This window comes from Eptatretus burgeri, chromosome 9, assembly GCF_056783735.1.
Source record: "Eptatretus burgeri isolate ZD-2024b chromosome 9, Ebu_testis_v1, whole genome shotgun sequence".
NCBI classification, from domain to species: Eukaryota; Metazoa; Chordata; class Myxini; order Myxiniformes; family Myxinidae; genus Eptatretus; species Eptatretus burgeri.
The window spans coordinates 63,408,490-63,430,977 of NC_140969.1; the positions used below are offsets into that span (position 1 = coordinate 63,408,490).

General features: G+C 41.5%; 1 protein-coding gene across 5 annotated transcripts in view; it reads left to right on the forward strand.

Moving 5' to 3' along the window:
* Positions 1–22,488, forward strand: part of LOC147020212 (glutamate receptor-interacting protein 2-like) — a 588,802-nt gene that overhangs the window by 120,535 nt on the left and 445,779 nt on the right. For all 5 annotated transcript variants that reach the window (XM_085895375.1, XM_085895376.1, XM_085895372.1 and 2 more), the window contains 2 exons: positions 3,553–3,628; positions 8,191–8,336. In XM_085895375.1, coding sequence (XP_085751501.1) covers positions 3,553–3,628; positions 8,191–8,336 — 222 coding nt within the window. The remainder of the gene's footprint in view (positions 1–3,552; positions 3,629–8,190; positions 8,337–22,488) is intronic.

Genomic DNA, 22,488 nt, shown 5'->3' on the forward strand with positions numbered 1-22,488 from the left:
GTCAACATGGTTTGAATGAGTGATGCTGTTTGGGAATATGTCGGTCAGTTAAGTGTGGTTGGATGTTGTAATGTAGTCTCGTTTATGGTGCAAACAACTACTGAAATGCGATAAGGTAGTTTCAACCAGTCTCAGTGGCATAACTCTTCGAGTGCCCACTCCGAGTCTGGGAGGGCTGCAGTTCGAACCTTGACCAAATCACACCAAAACCTTTTAAAATGGTACGTGCTACATTATTGCTTTCGACACTCAGCATTGACAAAAGACGTTGGCAGCCATTGCACATGCTTCACAGGCCTGAATGCCTCATTGCCTCCTCCTGCATTTAATTCCTTTGTAAGGGAAATCATATAATAAATAAATAAAAAACTATACGCAGCTCCCACAATCCTGGAGGTTGTTGGTTCTTTCCACTCTTTTTGTCAGCCCTAGAGTTTGAGTAAGAGGCACATTTAGGTGAAATACTCCCTTGAAGCCCACTTTATTCGGAGTATGCTGCAATCTTGAGAAAGCATGTTTCAATTTTCCGCTCCCCTGCAGCTTGAGTGGTGCCAATTCATTTGGTGCTTTCTGGCTTGCACCAGTGAACATTTTTGTGTTTTTTTTTTTTTTCCCCTCACAAACAATGGCATTTATTTGTTTTCTTTTGCATAAATTTACAGAAGGCCCCGTCATTGCCCAAAGGTTTAAAAAAAAACTGTAACCTAAATATTATTCTGCGAACCGTGTTAGGTTTCAATGCAAGATCAAACTTTGTAGCGAAGCTGCCGAGAGAGAGAGAGAGAGAGAGAGAGAGAGAGAGAGAGAGAGAGAGAGAGAGAGAGAGAGAGAGAGAGAGAGAGAGAGAGAGAGAGAGAGAGAGAGGAAGACTTGAACAGCACTGGGTAGAGTGCATACCTCCGCCAGGTTGAACAGTTTCCGTTTTGTATCCCTCTGTTGGCCAGGTCTGAATCCGGAGCTGACCTCAAGCAAAATCTCAGCGGCTTGTTCTTGTCACCTGATCAACTCATCCACATAATTTTGTGATAACTTGTGCACAACTTTTTGAAATATCATGTTATATATCGTTTTTGGCCCATCACTCAATGATGAAGAATCACTTATAACATGAGAAAAGTTTTTGTATCTGGATTCAGATCTTCACCCAAATCTAATTATTTCGGTCTTGTTACACACCCAACCTCTCCACCAAGTTTCATCTGAATCCATCCACAACATGATGTCAAATAATGTTTGAGAAAATGTTTGAAGAGATTGTTTCATCTCACGTTGCATGGTAGATAGTCTGTTGTGGGGTTTGTTATTGTCATCACTTCTTCTTGCAAGAACCTATACATTAAGGAATTCTCAATTCTAGTATCCCGAAGGAAACACGGTTCCATGTTTCAATAACTCTCTTGTTCTTTGAGGGAAATGGTAGGAAGCCCTGGCATGCCTCCTCTTATTCATGGCCAAAATGATTCCCACATTCTTGTGGGGTTGGCTGGGGGAAAGCTTGGTCCAAGTCTTTCATGAATTGGTTGGTCAGGCCTGATGTTCAACGAAAGTTCGGGCAGGGATTTGTAATTTGTTCATGGTTCTGGCAAAAGCTCACCTTCTCTTCACGAAGGACTCCATAGTATCTTTAACATCCACCGACTAATACCGGGAGACGGGACGTCCATCCATTCGACGTCCATCCAAGGGATGGCACACACATTTGATGAATCACCCTGCCTGTGAAACACCGGCATGACAGCTTATAGCTGCGTCAGGATTCGAACTCAGGCTCAACAGCTTTGAGGCGAGTGTAAACCGTGTCATGCCTCATACCCTTTAACAGTAGCGCTGGCTCTAAGTTGTAAAATGCAGAAATTAATCTGTTGAGCTTGTGTTGATTGTCTTATCGCTGCTGACAAGGTGTTGAGATTTTAAACTGCTGACCCTGAGCTATAGAAAGATATGTATGCTGGAAGCAATTGCTAACCAAGGCATTTTTAGGGCCACGACAATGTGTTGCAAAATCCTGTGCCGTTTAGTTAAGATGAACAAAAATCTGCATTGCAATGTATTCGGCACCTGTGGTCTGTTCAGCATGATAGTGTTGCTTCAAAAATGCTCCCAACTCTTTGTTTCACATTATATTGTCATTTGTCTCTTCACGTGATTTTAAAATTAAGGTTCACCATGCATCGCTTGAAACCTTTCCGATTGGATAATGATATTGTTCTATTGTTTGTAACTATGCTCATTTAGAGATATTGTGCATGGTTCTGGCAAAAGCTCACCTTCTCTTCATGAAGAACTCCATAGGATCTTTAACGTCCACCGACTAACACTGACAGACGGGACGTCCATCCATTCGACGTCCATCCAAGGGATGGCGCACACATTTGATGAATCACCCTGCCTGTGAAACACCTTTAAATATTGTGCTGGTGATTTTAATTGCATAGTTGTTGTATGTGCCACCACTGGTGGTTTGTCATGCCAGTAGCACCAACTACATGAGAACCAACATGATCATGAAGTTTTCTTCGACCTTCCTCCTTGCTTTCTCTGTGTCGTCCACGCCGTCTGTCATGGTGTACTGAAACCCCCCAACCTCCCTTTCACCAATCATTATAGCTCATGGAGTATGCACGCGATATCTGCGGTGTGTTCAGTTACCAAGCAGCGAGCTAGCGCTTGCCAAACCAGCCGTTCCTTATCAACGGTTTTGAATGAAGTGCTTGCTTGTGCTTAAGCCGCTTGCCGAGTGCTCTACAAGAAACTTTGTAACTGACCCCACTCGTTATACCACAACATTATAGCTGTGAAATTAAAACGAATAAGAAATCAACTCCCAATTGTAATGAGATTTGCAATGCACATCATATAACTCACAAGCGAAAAGATCCACCCCATCAGTGAAACCCATGCACATACAATATAACCTCCAACCCACAACCAAGTACACCATCTTTATCATTCAAACAATAAATAAATAAGAGTTCCCATATAAGGATCATTATCATCATCTTCATCATCATTATCATCATCTTCAAGATAAAGGAAAGTCCTGTATCTCCCAGTCACTAGACATCCTGTAAACTTGACTATAACTTCAACTCAAGAGGCCGTAAGGCCCAGCAATCCTACGCAATGGTTGCAAACCTATGGTTGTTTATCCGTGCGCTTTCCTTTTAAATGCTGTGCCAAGCAAGGAAGCAGCACATACCATTTTAAAATTGTTTGGTATAACTTGGTCACGGTTCGAACCACCAACCTCCCAGATTCATAGCAGATGCTCCTATCATTACACCAATTCTGGTACATATTGTATGAACAGATATGTGGAGAGCCAACTATAATTTCCATTTAAAAAAAGATGTATTTTTTAAAAGTCGGTCTGTAACTTCTCAGGACCTGAGCCTTGCCTGTTTGACAAATCCATTAAAGTTTGTGATGCCTTAATTTTAACTATTCTTATTTTTGCTCTCTGATGGTGATTGTGAAATTATTGGAGTTCCATGCTTTGCACACTCATGATATGCACAGTTTTATTTTCATTATTGTTGATGATTTCTGCAGGAGGCTTCCACCCTGACAGTTGCAAAAGCCGTCCTCTTGTCATCGTCCTTATACGGCCTGGAGGACCGGCAGACAGGTTTTTATTTCCCTCTTTTGTCACCTCTACAACCAATTCAAACACAACTTTAGCAATTATTTGTAATATCTTTCACACGTGAGTCTTCGGCGTTGTTGTAAATTACGTTGAATGTGATTGTCCGCAGTAGTCCTGCAGATTGAATTGTTTCTTATTTGTTTATTACCTCCACCACCCAAGGTGAAGGAGGTTATGTTTTCACCCCTTTTTGTCTGTTTGTCTGTTTGTCTGTGGTCAGGATATCTCAAAAAGTTGGGGACGGATCCGGATGAAATTTTGTGGACAGGTTCGGTGTGTGACAAGGACGAACTGATTTAGATTTTGGTGAAGATCCGGATCTGAATCTGACTACTAGAATTTTTGACGTGATTCTTCACCATTGAGAGATAGGGCCAAAAACGATATATTGCGCGATATCTCAAAAAGTTGTAGACGGATTCGGATGAAACGTGGTGGACAGGTTGGGAGTGTCGCAAGGACCAATTGTTTTGATTTTGGTGACGATCCAAATCCAGATCTGGATACGAGAATTATTTAATTTTAAAAGTTATTCTTCACCATTGAGAGGTAGGGTGAAAAATGATATGGTACTGTATAGCATATTTCAAAAATATATTGGGCCTGATATATTCGCATGGATCAGGCATTATGTGGCGGAGGTATGCACTCTACCGAGTGCCCTTCTAGTTTGGTGTTGTTTTTCCCTGTGATTTAATTGGCTCACGGAGAAGCTTGTGTATGAATTACATGAAGGATGAGGACATTACTAGATGCGGGTATAAGTACACAATGAATAACTCAGCAGAGCATTTTAGCATTCTATAGCATTCCCATCTGAGCACATCACTCAAGATGCTGAAGGTAATCTGTTCAAATTCCAATTGGACTGTGATGACATTTGTCCATTTTATACTGATGTCCTCCTAATCCATGCAAATTTTCTCCATTTCCTTAAATTCCATACTGATGTCTCTTTTCCTTATCCTGCATGTGATGTGTGTACAAGCTCCTCCACAAACAGAGGAATACTTGACTTTGTAAAGGCTAGTGTCAGTCGACATCGGTGACAAATCTGACGATAGCTTTTATCAACTGACAGTAGATCAAGGCAACCACAGTGGGAAGCAAAGTGAAGATGAACCTTCATCAGAGCAAGTGATCTCTCTTGCTCTGACAAGGCGTTAATACCTTAAATGTCAACTTCACTTTGCTTCCCACTGTGGTTCACACACCGCTGTAAACTGCTCAATTGAACAAACATATTCCTCCTCCATGTATGTTCGTTACTGTAAATTGTCAAATGTATTTGGGTCATGTGTGTTGCAAGTTGGAGGTGTTCACTTGCAATGAAGTAACTTTTAATGAAATAAGTTTTCCACATAGACACAGTTGTAATCATGTAAGATGACCTCACAGAGTTGGACTATTTCCAGCCTCTTCTCTTGGGTCCATAGTTCGAACATTTCTCTTTCACACTTACTCATTGCAATGCGAAACTGGTACAAGGTAATTGTCAGTTTTTCTTTTTCTTCTGAAACTACCATGGCCTGAAAAATAACTCCTTGGAATAAAATGCATACAAAGGAATCACTTTATTCTTTGCATTTGTCAAAATCTTGATGGCAAAATGATGATGGCTTTCCATAATCACAGGAAGAAACAAATGGTTGTGGTCACGTGGATTTAGGACAAACAACAACAGTGAGAGAGGAAAAGATTGTACATGGGGAGGAAAGTCAACATGAGATAGCAGATTTCCATCAGCTCTGGAAAGGAAAAATGCATCAAAATGATCATCAGGAACACAGCTATACACGCATGATGTGTGACATGTGACATTCACATTAACACCAAGTTCATAGCACATGATAGAAGCAAACAAACATTTGAGACGATTAACAAATTGTTCTTTAACATTGTATTGAGACATACTATCTGATGCTATGAGGAATGCTCATATACCAATTACATTGATTCGGCCACAGATCTTCCATTTTTCGATGCTCTTGGTAATTGTCTCTCAAAGATAACGAGAATCTTTGCACATGTGAGGACACAAGAGGGTCTGGTGTTCAGGAACGCATACCAGAGAAGAAGCAAGTAGCATTAGATAAGCATTAAAAGGGGGGGGGGGGGTCAACATAAGCTCAGAAGCATATGTGAGTGCAAGCACACACACCATATTATACCTGACATATTATACATATTATATACACAAATTATGCACGTGCACATGTGTGCAAACACATACTTAAATTTTTTGAGATACTATGCTATATATTGTTTTTAGCACCATTTGTCATTAGTGAAGAATCACTTTAAAAATCAAAAAAAAATTCTCTATCTGGATCTGGATCCGGATCTTCACGAAAATTAAATCACTTCATCCTTGTCACCGACCAACCTGCCCACCAAGTTTCATACAAATCCATCGACAATTTTTTGAGATCTCGTGCTGTATATCAGTTTAGCCCTATCACTCAGTGGTGAAGAATCACTTATAAACATTATCCGTTCTGGATTCGCAGCCAGATCTTCACCAAAATGTAATCAATTGTTCCTTGTCACACACTCAATGTGTCCACCAAGTTTTGGCCAAATCCGTTCACAACTTTTTGAGATATTGTGCTATATATCATTTGTGGCCCCATCTCTTAATGGTGAAGAACCACTTTAAAAAATTCTCGTAGCCGGATCCAGATCTTCACCAAAATCTAATCAGTTCATCCTCATCACATATCCAACCTGCCCACAAAATTCAATCCGAATCCGTCCACAAGTTTTTGAGATATACTGTACACAAAGAAACAGACAAATAGATAAACAATAGACATAAACAGACAAACAGACAGACAGACATGTAAACATAACCTACTTCCACCTTCAGTGGAGGGGGTAATAAACAAAACCACAAGACTTTTACCTTTTAAATGTATTCAAAAAGAACGAGGTGGTTTTTACAAAACAGCGAGGTTTTGTTAAACATATTGCTTACTCCTTCGTACTGTACTCTGCTGTACATTGAAAACACAAGACTTAGCTCAGAGATGATGATGATGCTGCTGCTATTGTGGAGAGGGTGGAGGTTATCAAGATGTGGATGTAGAACTTGCGATGGTTGTTGGATCAACTCATTCCCTCATGGAATTGTTCGTAAATCTGCAATGATTTCTCCCGTATCATTGTTCCACTCAAAAGGGTAAATTCACAACGGTTTCTCCCATAAAGCGGTCCACTCAAAGTCATTTTTTTCAGAGTGGTCCTCAATCCAAACATTAAGTGCTTTTTCCAACTTTTCAATATGAGGATCACGTTACTGGAATGAGCCTTTTGTGCTTTGCTGGCAGGAATCCTTGCATGGATATTTGACTCACGTTTGCACACAGTTGATTCATTGATCCGATAATGGGGGCTCACAGATGCCACACTTTCACTTCTTCCCAACGTATCTTACAACTCGATTGTTTCGCACAATGGCGTAACCTTTCTCTGACCTTTGGCATGATTAATTTTGTCCATTGTTTTACATTTGGGCACCATTATTAACTGCTGTTTGTCGACTAGATCTTATAGATCTCATATATTGCAGGACCTCCGTATGTCATTTCCTGTTTGATGACGATTCATTATAAAATTTCGCTTCTTTCCCATATGCTGGTCAAATTACTGCAATTAACAGTGCATGAGAAACAAGAAAAGACTCATAATGAGAGATAATCATGCACGCAGATGCAAACAATGACTCATCTTATCTCAAGAACCACAATTGGCCGAAATGAAGTACCGCGACAACTAAATTGGAACACAATAGGTTGCCCGCGATTGATCAAAATCTGCGATATTTGAGGGATTACTATGTGTGTGTGTATGTATGCATGTATATATATATATATATATATATATATATATATATATATATATATATATATATATATATATATATATATATATATATATATATTTTTATATTTATATGTGTATATATATATATATATATTTTTTAATTTTATTTATTATTTATTTGTATATACATATATATATATATATATATATATATATATATATATATATATATATATATGTATAATATTGTATCATATTATATATATATATATATATCAAGGTAGTTTAGAATCATACGTTGTGGTTGACTCTTCCTTCAGAGAGAAAAAAATAAATCTCCTTCACTGTTCTGTTTTTAGATTTTCTCCTTTTTAAGTTTTCTCCCTCACGTCACTGTTGCTTGTCTATACACTATGAGGATAAAAATCATATGAAAATTTAAACACTGAATTTCCTGCCTGTGTTCAACTGTAGCCTACGTTGTACTTGTATTCCTATCAGGATTTAATGTTTCAAAAATATCGCATCAAACTACATGTGTATATCATTCAATGTGTTGAGTCGTTTCTTCATTCATCACCATTAATTTATAAGTTCTAAGTTCTAAGAAAACACCAGATGAGGCAGACATGGAAGAAGAGAACATTTTTGACAGCCATTAAAACCTCCTGCTGATAGCAGCTTGACCTACTTTGTCTCAAATGTCTGTGAACTTTCAGGGAAGGTTCATTGCGGATCGGAGATCGACTGGTAGGAGTAGACGGAGCCTGTGTGCAAGCTTTTTCTCTTGAGGATGTGCTTGCATTGCTCAAGTGCTGCGGACATGAATCTCAACTGCTGGTGGAGTACGACTGCTGCAATCCTGGTGAGAGTTGCATTCTCACCCCAATCAGAAAGCTCTAAAGCACACACAAGAGAGCTCGGTGGTCTAACCATATATTTTAACCATTTTCATTTGTACTCGTGACCTTTCTTTTCCTTCATTTTCTTTTGTTTCTTTTTGTATTTTCTAGTGCTCTCTCTCTTTGCCTTGTATAAGTTGAGCCATTTATTACGCATGCACACAATTTAATGTTCGGCTTTTTCCTTGGATGCTCTATCTTCAATGACCTTTCTTTCTCTGCGCTGCCAGCTTCCTAAACAATGTACAGTATATTTGCCACTTATTTTGTTCAGTAAAGTGGCTTTAAAGCACCTACAGACATATTATTACTGCATAATATTGACATTAAATTATCCTTTGTTTTTGTTGCTATAGTCGTTTGATATTATTGTGAATCTTATCTTTATTTTGTATCTGACGTAATCCAGTCATCAATATATTTGGATGTGCGAGATTTGCCAGTTGGTGGATATTTGTGTTACCTCCAAATGGGTTGATATTTTTACCAAATTGTGAAGTGAGGCAAGTGAAATAATATTTTGAGAAGGTATCATCATTGGGAAGGAAGGAAATGAATGGGAATGTATATGTGTGGAGGGGAGAGCAGGGGTAAAAATTATTCCTATTTTGTAGACATAGGAAATATTATTTTGGTTTGGTGACAAATATTACAGGTTCCCAATTGATTTGACCTTGATGAATAACTACTGATAGATGCGGAATAGAGTTAAACTGAAGTTAACGACTGGGAAGTTGTATTGTTGAAAGTATCGTACTTCATGGTGTAGAGAGGAAAAACTTGAACACCCTATATTCTAGGATCTCATCAAGTCTGATTCTGACCGGTGGTCTGGTAAATTAAGACTTGAACGCAAAGTTGGCAGCCCGTTTCTCTGCTGGAGTGATCTGTGGCTGATGTGCTTTTGCTCGGTTGCCTCTTTGTTGGAGCTTGACGTGGGAGGACACTTGTCAAAGGACAGACCTCGTACGTCTCACACTGTGGAGGGTAAAGGGCCGGGTTTGTATCTTGTCTGCCTTGAAATTGATGAGATATGCAAATGCCTTGACCCACAGGACACACCAAATCAAAATTTGAAGTCGGGCACTTTTGGTGGCATTCTCTCTGATTGGAGGCCAACCAATACAATAAGTTTCTTATCTTTAGCATGACGGTTAAGCAAAATGGAGGATACCCACTGAAACACAAATGTGCAGTGTTTATTTCAAACTCGTTCAGATATACAGTACCGTGAATAGTGCCAGCTTGATGCACCTGATATTTTGTTGAAAACGTTTTTTTTTCCCCCATTTACACTGTCTTGGCTAAAAATATCTGGAAAAATACTGCCTGAAGTGAATCCTTAGAAACATGTGGCATCAGAGGTAATTGGCATGAAAAAGATCCCTTAAGTCAAAACTAGGCATGAATAGCAATTACTGCTGCAAGTGAAGCATTTTGGCATGCCGTTAAAGCTCATTTTAAATTGCGTTTTTGCAAAAATATTAAAAAGGAATGCAAAAATGAAATACACAGTTGATAATGACTTGCACATTGTACTTAGATTCAACAAAATGAAATGTCATTGCAAAACAGACCGTGAGTGACATCCTTAAACTGTGCACGTGATGCTGTGAGTGAATTGGCATACTAAATATGTTCCTAAACCAGGAACAAGTCGTTGATACTGGCTTTCATCGAGGTTAACACATCTGGCATTGCTACAATAATAGGCACTTGTACTTTCTTCTGCAAAAATAAGGATAATTAGCTGAATCGCCAAGTGTGTTTCAGGATTTTTTATTTTTTAATTTTTTATGTTGAAGGCTCCAGTCACAGACGATGTAGTCCTCATCGAGGCCAGACCTTAAATAAAAGAACTCTATGGATAGAAAAGTGAAGAAAGAGAGAATAGTCTCAAAGTTTTTGAGGAAGTAAAAATATGCTTTTTTGAAGAAAGGAAGGTCACAAGTGTTTGGAAAGACATGAGAAGGTAAAGAGTTCCAGAGTTTATCAGTGAAGGGGAAGAAACGAACATCATAACGGCCCACCTTTGAGTTGCCAATGTCCACACAATAATCATGGAATGTAGTGGTTTGTCGAATATTTTGTGGTTTCGCTAATGGCAGAGTTACACAAGCAGCAAGTTATCAGGACAGAAACCAAAATAATATCTGTAGAAAAGAGAAAGAGGGCCAACTTTGCGGTGCAATTCGAGTGGGTCGGGTGTTGAGGTCAGATTTGGAGAGTTGTTCAGTCGGATTACTTTGGATTCAATTCTGTCCAATAAGTATGTGGAGCTAGAACCTCCCCAAATGTGAGAGCAATTCTCTATACCCAGATGAATCAATCCTTTATATAACTGAAGCAACTGTTAAGAGGAAAAGAATCTTGGACATCTGAACAGAACTCCTAGTTTCTTAAAAGCCGACTTAGCTACTATATGTGTGGATGCCAAGGCAAATTTGATATTAAGGTAATACCGAGTGGGTTTATTATATCACATGGTGTAATTATGTAGCTTACAAAGGAGATTGGAGAGGAGAGAGATAGATAGAGATAGATAGAGAGAGAGAGATAGAGAGATTGAGATTGAGTTTTTGAAGCATTAAACTTAACTTGATTACTTTTTCCCCACTGGGAGATCTTGTCCAAATCTGAATTTAAAGAGGCGGCTGTGATGAAACGAGATGTAGATCAAGTGAGGGAAGATGGAGCTGATGTGACAAACATGGAGGAATGTAATGTTGAGTCATCAGTATGAGTGCATTTGATTATTTGTTGAAGAAAGAAGGTCATTGCTAAAAGAAGAATGAGTGTTGGAGACAGGACATAACCCTGAGGGACACCACTGTTGAGAAGGAAGGGGGGAGATGTTGAACCATCAACAATTACGGAGATTGAATGGTCAGCGAGAAACCTCGATATGAGAGAGCAGACTGAAGAAGGAAAGCCGAAAAAGAGGGAAGCTTGAATATCAGACTCCGATGCCAAACTCTTTGAAAGGCTTTTGAGATTTCAAGGCCGACAACAAAGGATTCCCCATAGTCTCTCAGAAAATAAGCCCAGACATTTTCAATGTAAGAAAGGATATCACCAGTAGATCTTGCCTTGTGAACACCATATTGATGGTCCGATAGAAGACAATGGGATTTGAGTTGTTTGGGGGAAATGGGAATTGAGAAGACATTCAGACTTTGGAGATAGTAGAAGTCAGAGCAATGGGATGGTAGTTGGAAGGATTTGAATGATTACCCTTCTTTATAATAGACTGTACAAAGGCATGTTTCCAGGAAAGAGGAATGGGTTTTTAAACAAAAACGAAACTGACGAGCAAGCACAGGTGCAAGTTCTAAATTACACTCCTCCAAGACATGAGGAGAAATGCCATCTTGGGGAAAATAGAGGATTTGTATCTCAGAACTGATTGTGTTGTAAGTTTTTCCAGCTGTTTTTTTATTTCTCGCTAAATGTGAATTGGGGAGGGTCATAAGTCAGGAGGTGTGTGTGTGTGTGTGTGTGTGTGTGTGTGTGTGTGTGTGTGTGTGTGTGTGTGTGTGTGTGTGTGTGTGTGTGTGTGTGTGTGTGTGTGTGTGTGTGTGTGTGTGTGTGTGTGTGTGTGTGTGTGTGTGTGTGTTGAAAGCATTTGGCAATGACTAATTTCACTTCTAATGGTTTAAACTGATCCTGTGCAAGAGAGGCATTATGTGGAATTGTTCACCTAAGACAGCAACATGGATTTTAAGTAAAACTCTATGTGCCAATATGTTTATTTCATGTGAAGGTGTGCTGGAATTTGAACCCTCCAAACCCTCCTGTGTGAACTACCTTTTGGAACTTAGTCTCCACTATTTAATCTACATTGTCAGAGCATCTGCAATTATTCGAGCCTGAAGTTCACTAATTGCAGTGGAACCACGGCTTAAAGCTGCAACAAGTCTAATTGGGCTGAGCACCTGTTGAAGTCTCCCAACAATCTATAATGCAGTGCAGTAGTACTCCGTCTGGAGGAATGGCATGGAAAAAACAATGACTGCTGCATCAAATGTGTACATAACGATACTCTGAAGTGTCTGCCACAGAGTGAAGTCATAAGACTTCAAAAGTCACACTTTTTATTCTCGAGCGTTTTCAAAACTACCAAAATTGATAAAGATGCCAGAATACATCCACATTGGTAAAACTGCAGAACTTTTGAAAAATGGGAAAAATGAGATTTTCCTCGGGGGAAAATGTCCACACAATAATTTCTAATTTCCGGAGGTATGTCCCCCCAAAATTTTTTGAAAAATTGATGTCAAAATATGCATTTGGGGGATGATCCTGTCAATACTGTAACAAAAAAAAACTAAGCAAATGAAAGTTTTATTTGGGAAATAATTTTTTTTTTGTTTCACCTGAACATTCATTGCTGGAGTTAGAGTGACTGGTGTTGGCTTAATGGTTAGGGTGGATGGCTTAAGATCGTCGGGTCGTCGGTTCGAGCCTCTCTCCTGCTGTTGAATTAACACCAGGCAGGTTGACTCAGCCCGTCATCCTTCTGAGGTTAGCAAAATGGGTAACGGGGGCACTGCATCAGCGTTGGCCAGCAGTCGGAGCCGTGAACATAAAAGTGACGGGAATACATCTTAAAGAGTTCACATGCCACAAGAGAATGGTAAGTTGCCGAGGTACTTAGCTGAATAGCCTTCTGCAACCCTGCAGAGCCAAAGGCAGAAATGTTGATGAAGAATCCAAGAGGAAATTGACTGTGGACTCTTCAGACGAGCTTCACCAACCCGCGTGATGCAACGGGAGATGTGCACGGTCCACAAAGGCTAATAAGGGCTCTTTACACATGAGCCACATGAAGGTGCCAATATCAAGGGAAGGATCATTGCCAGCGAAACTCCACATGATAAGGGTTGCCCTTTTCAGCACAACACCAGGCACAGAAAATCTCTGTAGAGTGGAATGTGTCTGATCGACACCAACAAATGGCGGTTGTTCATACCCAAAATGCCAAGCAGGTGGATCTTTAGCGTCGAAGGAAAAGACATCCGCGGTGTTTGGAATCCGAGTCAATCCTTTATTCCAACCGTGACCGAACAACCCGCTGATCTCTCTTCTGGTTGCACCCGGTTCTGGAAAACCTCCGAACAACCAGAGCACGAGAATATTTACATATTATAACATGAAAGGCAAAATGATGCCGCTACAGATCACAATGGCACGCAAGTTCTTCTCGACCTTTTATGAGACGATTGAAGACGAATTCTACCAAAGGATAAATATTAAGTCCCGTCTCGGTGATAACTCAGGCAGTCTTATACAGCTATTATTATAATAAATCGCCCACGAGGGATGAACGAACGTCACAACCTTCCATTCCGATTGGGAAAACCACGCCTTGTCCCTTTCCCCGCCCCCCTTTACAATTCCCTCCATCTTCCTATAGTCTCAATCTCTCTATATTTTCATTCCAAAGAGCATCATTCCAATCACAAATTTATACTATACCAATAATATAACAAAATAAAATGTTTACAAACATGTATTATGTAAATGAATATAAATGCCATTCCAACGTGATTACCAATACAGACGAATCGGCCGGCAAGGAAAGACGGATACGCAACATGGATGTACACACTCGATCTCCTGCCTGACGGACGGACTCCTGCCTGCAAACTTTTGTACCCGGCTAACTTATACAAAAATAGCTCAATAAAAACTACCATGGGATGAGCCTGGGAGTAATTCACATAATCGTGGTCAGGATGTGTTATTGCGTTTGCATTTCACCCCATCCGGATGAAAGGGGTTAAGAAACGAATTGGAATGTCACCTCAGTTCCCAATAATCATGGCATGCCTTTCTGATGACGAACATACGGAAACCTCTGCATGGGTCGTTGCAAAAATACGGATTTCTGTAAAACGGAAGGAGTTTCACCTATGCATCACTAAAGTATCCAATCGCGAGATCGCTAAACTGCCGAATTGTTACCTCTTCTTCTTTCTTCCTTTCTTTCTTTATTTCTTCAACTAGGCTAGCACAATAATGGCTGAAGCGATTGCAATGATTCTAACGTCAGGAAGCGACATTTTCTCTGGGATATTGCACTCATATCATAGCGTTTTCAAAGAAATCACTATTTCGGCAATTGACTGTCATTCACTTAACTGTTGCATGCCATTTATGCATGCACAGACTGGGAAACTCGTATTTAACTAGAAGGGCACTCGGTAGAGCGCATACCTCTGCCCTGTAATGCCTGATCCATGAGAACATATCTAGCCCAATACATTTTTGAAATATCATGCTATCTAGTACTATATCGTTTTTGGCCCCATCTCTCAATGGTGAAGAATCACTTTAAAAATTAAATAATTCTCGTATCCAGATCCGGATTTGGATCTTCAGCAAAATCTAATCAATTCATCGTTGCGACACACCCAACCTGTCCACCAAGTTTCATCCGAATCCGTCCCAAACTTTTTGAGACATTGTGCTATATATCATTTCTAACATATCTCTCAATGGTGAAGAATCACTTAAAAATCATCAGATCCATATCCGGATCCGGATCTTCACCAAAATTGAAATAACTCTTCGGTGTCACACTCCCAACGTGTCCACCAAGTTTCATCTGAATCTGTCCGCAACTTTTTGAGATATCATGCTATATATTAGTTTAACCCTTTCTTTATGGTGAAGCTTAAAACTTTTTTATTTCCCTTTATTTGAAACACTTATGAGAGGTCATGTATAGAAATGTTTTATAACAAAGTTATAGGAAAACAAAAATCAGGCTGGTTCAATATGACCCACTTCTGCATTATAAGGGGTATTAGGTTTTAAAATATTTTCCCACGATCCTGAAAAGCGAAAAAACAAAACACACACATAGAAACACGTATTTCCCTTTATTTGAAATACGTATGAAATGTCATGCATAAAAATGTTTTTATAACAAAGTTATAGGAGAACAAAAATCAGACCGGGTCAATATGACCCACTTCTGCATCATTGGGTGCACACACTCACTGCACTCACTCAGGCTCGCCTATGCGTATATGGATATTGTTTCCATGCGATTGTAAATTTGACAGCTCCGAAGATCTCCTCGGCTTCGCAAAGCACCAACATGGTGACCGTATGATGTCGTACCATTGAGTGAAATGGAATGTTGCACACAAACAGATGGACGAATCAGCACATTATTATATCGATAACAATATATTATATAGAGTAGTGTCAAAATCAAGAATCATCATATTTCTTAACAGCAAACATACTGCAGCATATTTCTCAACAGAAAAGAAAAAAAATCTTAACAAAAAAACAACATATTTCTTAACAAAAAGCATCTTCATGAATGACTGCTCACCTTCACTCTTTCATTTATCTTTTTCCCACCTTTGGAATAAACACCCACACTCTGTTCAATCCCATTTTCCCCTCCAGGCCTTCAAAACAGTTGTTCACCACCACCTCTTATTCTCCCCCATCCAAATCCTCGATCTTTTGTACCCCCGTTAATCCACCCCAACCCCACCTCCTTCAAATTCCCTGCTTTCCTTCCTGAAAGTCCCTGTAGTGTCCATCTTGTATACCCCGTGTTCCCTGCCCCATCCCTCTCCCTTCCACAGATCTCCTCATGTCTCTGTTCCGCACTGTTTTGTCCTTCCCTCTCCTGCCCCTCTTGTCTCATGCCCCGCTTGCTGTGCGTTAGCTCGAATACGAGCCTCGACAATGCATACAACAAAAATTTGGGAGCAGTAATGTTGCCTACACACCGCCGAGGTTTGATTTATTTATTTATCTTTTGTCTCATTGAGAAAATTACAAATTTCCCAGAGGTTTGTATTAATTTAAATCAACTTTTATGGTACAATAATTCTTTCACTCCAAGGAGTGTTTCTGTTTTTCAGGGTATATATATATATATATATATATATATATATATATATATATATATATATATATATATATATATATATATATATATATATTGTTGTGGATTTCCGCCCGCCGGCGTGCGGACGACCGCTTCTAGCCAATGGCGGCCGCTCTCGCCCACCGAACGGATAATCCAGTCGCAGCCTTCCGGATCAAACGCCGGAACCCAGCTACGGTGTGTTTTTAATGCACGCCACAGGCTCGTCAACACTCTACCCACGCTACAGGGTCAATCGCTGAATTGTCGATATACCTAATTAATCGCGTGGGCAGACTACCGAGAGACTGTACCTCAATGGGGCCCGCTTGAAACGAGCCGCTTAAGCAGCTCGCTTCATTTTGGGATAACTGAGTGGTGTATTTTTCGCGCAGCCCCGTTGGACCAGATCACTTTATCGGCTATTAAAAAGCTAGCTATTACTCCGAACTCAATACGGCAGTTCAATGAAGAACAAGGACGCGACAAATGGATTAACATTCACACAAGCACATTTATTTGCACACATGTACGGTCAAAGCAGCAATGCAGGGATATACAAGCATGCAATTAATGGGGGTCGGGACAAGATGCAAGCAAGAAAAAGAACTACCACCGTTCTATTAATTACGTACACTTACACAGTTCTACCTACGGACATGGCGCCACAATGTTCATTCAAAACCCCAGAAAGAAAAGGCCCGGGCTCGTAAGCCTTTAATGTTTCTCAGAGCTTGTGAGACCGAAGGAGCTCCGAGAGGCTGCGCTGGTTACCTTCACCTTTGTGGTCCCTCGCTGGGGCGACCCGCGACGTCCCATCCTCACAGCAGCTGGCGTGATCACAGTTCGGCCCAGGCCTCATCGGGCGGCCTGGTGATTCGGGCCCAGCCGGCAACGCCTCAGAGAAATGAACGGGTCTTTTGCTCTCTTAGAGTTGATGCTCTCTTTAAGAGCCCGTCCGTCCCTCAGCGCCACTCGGACTGTCCCGAAGCCCGATCACCTCAGACCGTTCGGTGCTGGCTGGCGACCTTTCTCCGGCTCTCGCCACGTCCCAGACACGAACGCGCAGTTTTTCGCGGCACGGCAGGCTTGGCTGCGCTCCCAGCTCCCGTCTCCTCAGCGAACCCACACCTCCACTGCGCTCCACTGCACTCGAACCTTGCTCTTCACACCACTCCAAACCCAGACCGACTGACTGACCTGGCGCTCTGCGTGCTGTTAAATGGGATCCGTGAGGCAAGGTTTGATCTCTGATCCCTCACCTCTGACCCCCCACTGGCTCCGCCCCCTTCAATCTCCTGATCCGATCTCGAGGCGAAGCTCGGAGCGAGCGGACGTGGTTGAGATCATCGATGCTGGCACCAACAAAGGAGAGCGGACGTGGGTGAAATCACCATCCCTGCACAACGAGAAAACCCCGCTTCTGTTTGCAGTGATCTCGCCGTGGCAGGCGCAAAGATGGCGGCGTTTGTGGAGTTGAAGGTGAAGCGATGTTGTTGGTTGTTGGTTGTTGGGGGAGATGTGGTTTAGGAGATGGTGGCTGTGGTTGGCGTTGTGGAGAAGGTGGTTGTGGTTGGCGTTGTGGAGAAGGTGATTGTGGTTGGCGTTGTGGAGAAGGTGGTTGTGTGAAGGCGGTTGTGGAGAAGATGGTTGTTGTGAAGGCGGCTGTGGAGAAGGTGGTTGTTCGTTGTCTGTGGGGATGTTGGCGATTGTGGAGAAGGTGGTGTGGTTGTTGAAATGCGGTTGGTCCAAAATAACGATAGCAAAAGAAAAACTGCGACCTCAAAGATCACAGCCCGGTTACACGAATAAATCCCTTAAAATATCGGTGGGGAAATCTATCTGAACACAGACTTATCGACATAACTGATCTAAGGACCTACATAGTGCTCTGTGAATTTCCACAAACGTAACACGATATATTGTTATGGTTGTGGAAATTCGCAAACCACCATTCAGGTCCCGTAGGTGAGATATCTCTTAAGTACATGTGTAGTTAGCCCCAAACCCGTTGTTTTGAGGGAATAAATGTGATTCATTCGGGCTGCGACGCTTTGAGTCAGTCGTTTTTCTTTATCTATCTTTTATTTCAAATAAAACCCAACGAGGACGCTCGGTGGGCTTTTCGCGCCATTCTTCTCCGCACTTGGTGTGAGGGGAGAGAAGCGAGGGGAAAGCAGCTGGCCCCCGATTGGTGGATGCGCAGTGTGACGCGGCCAGGGAGGAGGAACGCCCCTCTTCGAGACCTTTCTCGAAGCGCCTCAAAGGGGGGTGGAGCAAAGAACGGGGCGGAGCAACAGGGCGGAGCTCCGGGATAAAAAGTCGAAGACGGGGGAAGCAGTTTGGTAGGTGCTCTTGCTGGGTCGATGCTCTTGCTTGGTCGATGCTCTTGCTCCGTGGTTGCTCTCGTCTTCCGGCGCTCTCGACCTGGTGGCCGCTTGCCGGGTCTTTGTGGGGCAGTTGTAAGACCCCGCTTGCGGGAAGGAGCGTCCGCCATTCCCCTCTCCCGACTTTGGCCATCCACGTTTCCCCCCCCCTCTATCCGCGCTGGGATAGCACCGAACACTCGGTCCATGGCGTCGAGTGGCCAACACGTGCAGGCGCGAGGCATGCAGGAGAGGACTCCCCTACCACGCTCGGGCACGGAGTCGCGGCCAGGCGGGACCCCGTCGACGGACATCGGAGAGGGACTCGACACGCTCAGGGAAGTCACGACTTCCATTTCTTTTGGGTTCTGTGTAAACGTGTGTGTGTGGCGCCAGTCTGGTGAAGTAAAACTGTTAAATGTGTCGGTCTTTGTCGGTTGTAGCTCTGCGTCGACGTTGCTTTATTGTTTTTCGTATTACATTTGCTTATTGTGCATAATTGTTTTAATTGCTATATGTGTGCTCTGTGTCGGTGTGAATAAAGTGCTTGCATGTTGAATTGTTCCCCGTTTCGCTGCCTCCTTTCCTTTGTTTGAATCTCCATCTTGCTTCACGTAACGGGTTCGTCGTGGGCTTAATACGCCGGATAATTAGTCGGAACCGTCGAGGCCGACGATAACACCGCTCGGTTATCCCGATAGCACGGAACGGACCGCTTAATTATGCGGCCCGTGTCCGGAGTCGACCTCCGGCGAGGTGCGATCGCCCGGTCTACCATCCGCGTGGGTACTTCGGTAGGTCGAGTTTGGCGAACAACCCTATCCCACGTGGGTGGCCGATTGGCACGATCGTGGTGAGGCCGAAAGGCCCATCCGTGACTAGCTCCCGGCGTTAGTCCGAGAGGGTCACGACAGAATTGTCCGTCCGGTGGGCGACGTGCCGCGATTCGAGTCACGTGGCCGATCGCACGCCGGCAGGCGCGAATTCGCAACAATATATATATATATATATATATATATATATATATATATATATATATATATATATATATATATATATATATATACATATATATATATATATATATGTATACGTATGGATATATATGTATACGTATGGATATATATATGTATACGTATGGATATATATGTATATGTATGGATATATATGTATATGTATATATATATATATATATATATATATATATATATATATATATATATATATATATATATATATATATATATATATAGGGTAGTCAATCTAGTCTACCCTTATTATCAGTATTTCCGTTGATATGTTTGTTGGGTAGTCGATCTTGTCGAAAAAAAAAAAATTCACATTTGTTCTACCCTTATTGTCAGTATTTAAAATGGCGATTTCAGTTAATACATTGGCGATTTCGATGAAATTTGGTTGGTAGGTTCATACCATGACCTAGTTGTGTGCAAATGAGAGCCGTTGCTATAGACACCACCGTTGCCTAGCAACGGGACTTTGAAATTTATGAAAAATCATAAAAAATTAATTTTTTCGAAAATCAAAAATCAGGCCATGAGTGACTGTGGGCAGTACATTCAGCCATATTGTCAAAAATTTCCAGCCGGATCCTATGAAAACTGTCAGAGAAGATAGACTTTGAATGAACCCTGGTCGAAAACAATAAAAATACGAAGTTGGTTATAGCTCAGACACTGAGTCAGATATACATGAAACTGGTATGGTAGGTTCAGGGTATGTCCTAGTTATGTGTGAGAAAGAACCGTTGCTATGGACCATTCCGTTGCATAGCAACGGCCGAAAAACCTCTAAATGTGGGGATATTTTAACGAAAAAACGATCTGCAGCATTAATCCTTGAAGCTAGAATCATGAATTTTCTTGTGCTTAATCCTCAGGTCATTTCCCATCGAACGGGACCATCACGTCAGGTTCTTTTGGGTAGTCGACTACTCATGTCAGCCTACCGGCTTGTCTGTCTGTCTGTATATATTTCTGTTCGGTCCAGTGCTCCGTTAATACAATGGCGATTTCGATGAAACTTGGTTGCTAGGTTAAAACCATGACCTAGATGTGTGCAAATGAGAACCGTTGCTATGGACCCATCCATTGCCTAGCAACGGACCTTTGAAATTTTCAAAAAATATCTCAAAAATTTATTTTTTAGAAAATCAAAAATCGGGCCTTGAGCGACTGTGGGCAGTACATTCAGCCATATTGTCAAAAATTTCCAGCCGGATCCTATGAAAACTGTCGGTGAAGATAGACTTTGAATGAACCCTGGTTGAAAGCAATAAAAAAACGAAGTTCGTTATATCGCCAAGACTATGAGTCAGATATACAATAAACTGGTATGGTGGGTTCATGGTATGTCCTAGTTATGTGTGAGAAAGAACCGTTGCTGTGGACTCTTTTTGTTGGCTAGTAACAGCTGAAAAACGACTAAATTCGACTTGATCGACTACCCATGTCCGCCTTCCGGCTTGTGTGTAAATATATATATATATATATATATATATATATATATATATATATATATATATACATATATATATATATATATATATATATATATATATATATATATATATATATATATATATATATATATATATATACAGTGGGGAGAACAAGTATTTGATACACTGCCGATTTTGCAGGTTTTCCCACTTACAAAGCACGTGGAGGTCTGTAATTTTTATCATAGGTACACTTCAACTGTGAAAGACGGAATCGAAAACAAAAATCCTGAAAATCACATTGTATGATTTTAAAATAATTAATTTGCATTTTATTGCATGAAATAAGTATTTGATACATTAGAAAAACAGAACTTGATATTTGGTACAGAAACCTTTGTTTGCAATTACAGAGATCAGACGTTTCCTGTGGTTCTTAACCAGGTTTGCACAGACTGCAGCAGGGATTTTGGCCCACTCCTCCATACAGATCTTCTCCAGATCCTTCAGGTTTTGGGGCTGTCGCTGGGCAACACAGACTTTCAGCTCCCTCCAAAGATTTTCTATTGGGTTCAGGTCTGGAGACTGGCGATGCCACTCTAAGACCTTGAGATGCTTCTAACGTAGCCACTCCTTAGTTGCCCTCGCTGTGTGTTTCGGGTCGTTGTCATGCTGGAAGACCCAGCCACGCCCCATCTTCAATGCTCTTGTTGAGGGAAGGAGGTTGTTGGCCAAGATCTCGCGATACATGGCCCCATCCATCCTCCCCTCAATACGGTGCAGTCGTCCTGTCCCCTTTGTAGAAAAGCATCCCCAAAGAATGATGTTTCCACCTCCATGCTTCACGGTTGGGATGGTGTTCTTGGGGATGTACTCATCCTTCTTCTTCCTCCAAACATGGCGAATGGAGTTTAAACCAAAAAGCTCTATTTTGGTCTCATTAGACCACATGACCTTCTCCCATTCCTCCTCTTAATCATCCAGATGGTCATTGGCAAACTTCAGACGGGCCTGGACATGCGCTGGCTTGAGCAGAGGGACCTTGCGTGCGCTGCAGGATTTTAATCCATGACGGCGTAGTGTGTTACTTCTGGTTTTCTTTGATACTGTGGTCCCAGCTCTCTTCAGGTCATTGACCAGGTCCTGCCATGTAGTTCTGGGCTGATCCCTCACCTTTCTTATGATCATTGAGGCTCCATGAGGTGAGATCTTGCATGGAGCCCCAGACCAAGGGGGATTGACTGTTATCCTGAACTTCTTCCATTTTCTAATAATTGCGCCAACAGTTGTTGCCTTCTCACCAAGCTGCTTGCCTATTGTCCTGTAGCCCATCCCAGCCTTGTGCAAGTCGACAATTTTGTCCCTGATGTCCTTAGACAGCTCTCTGGTCT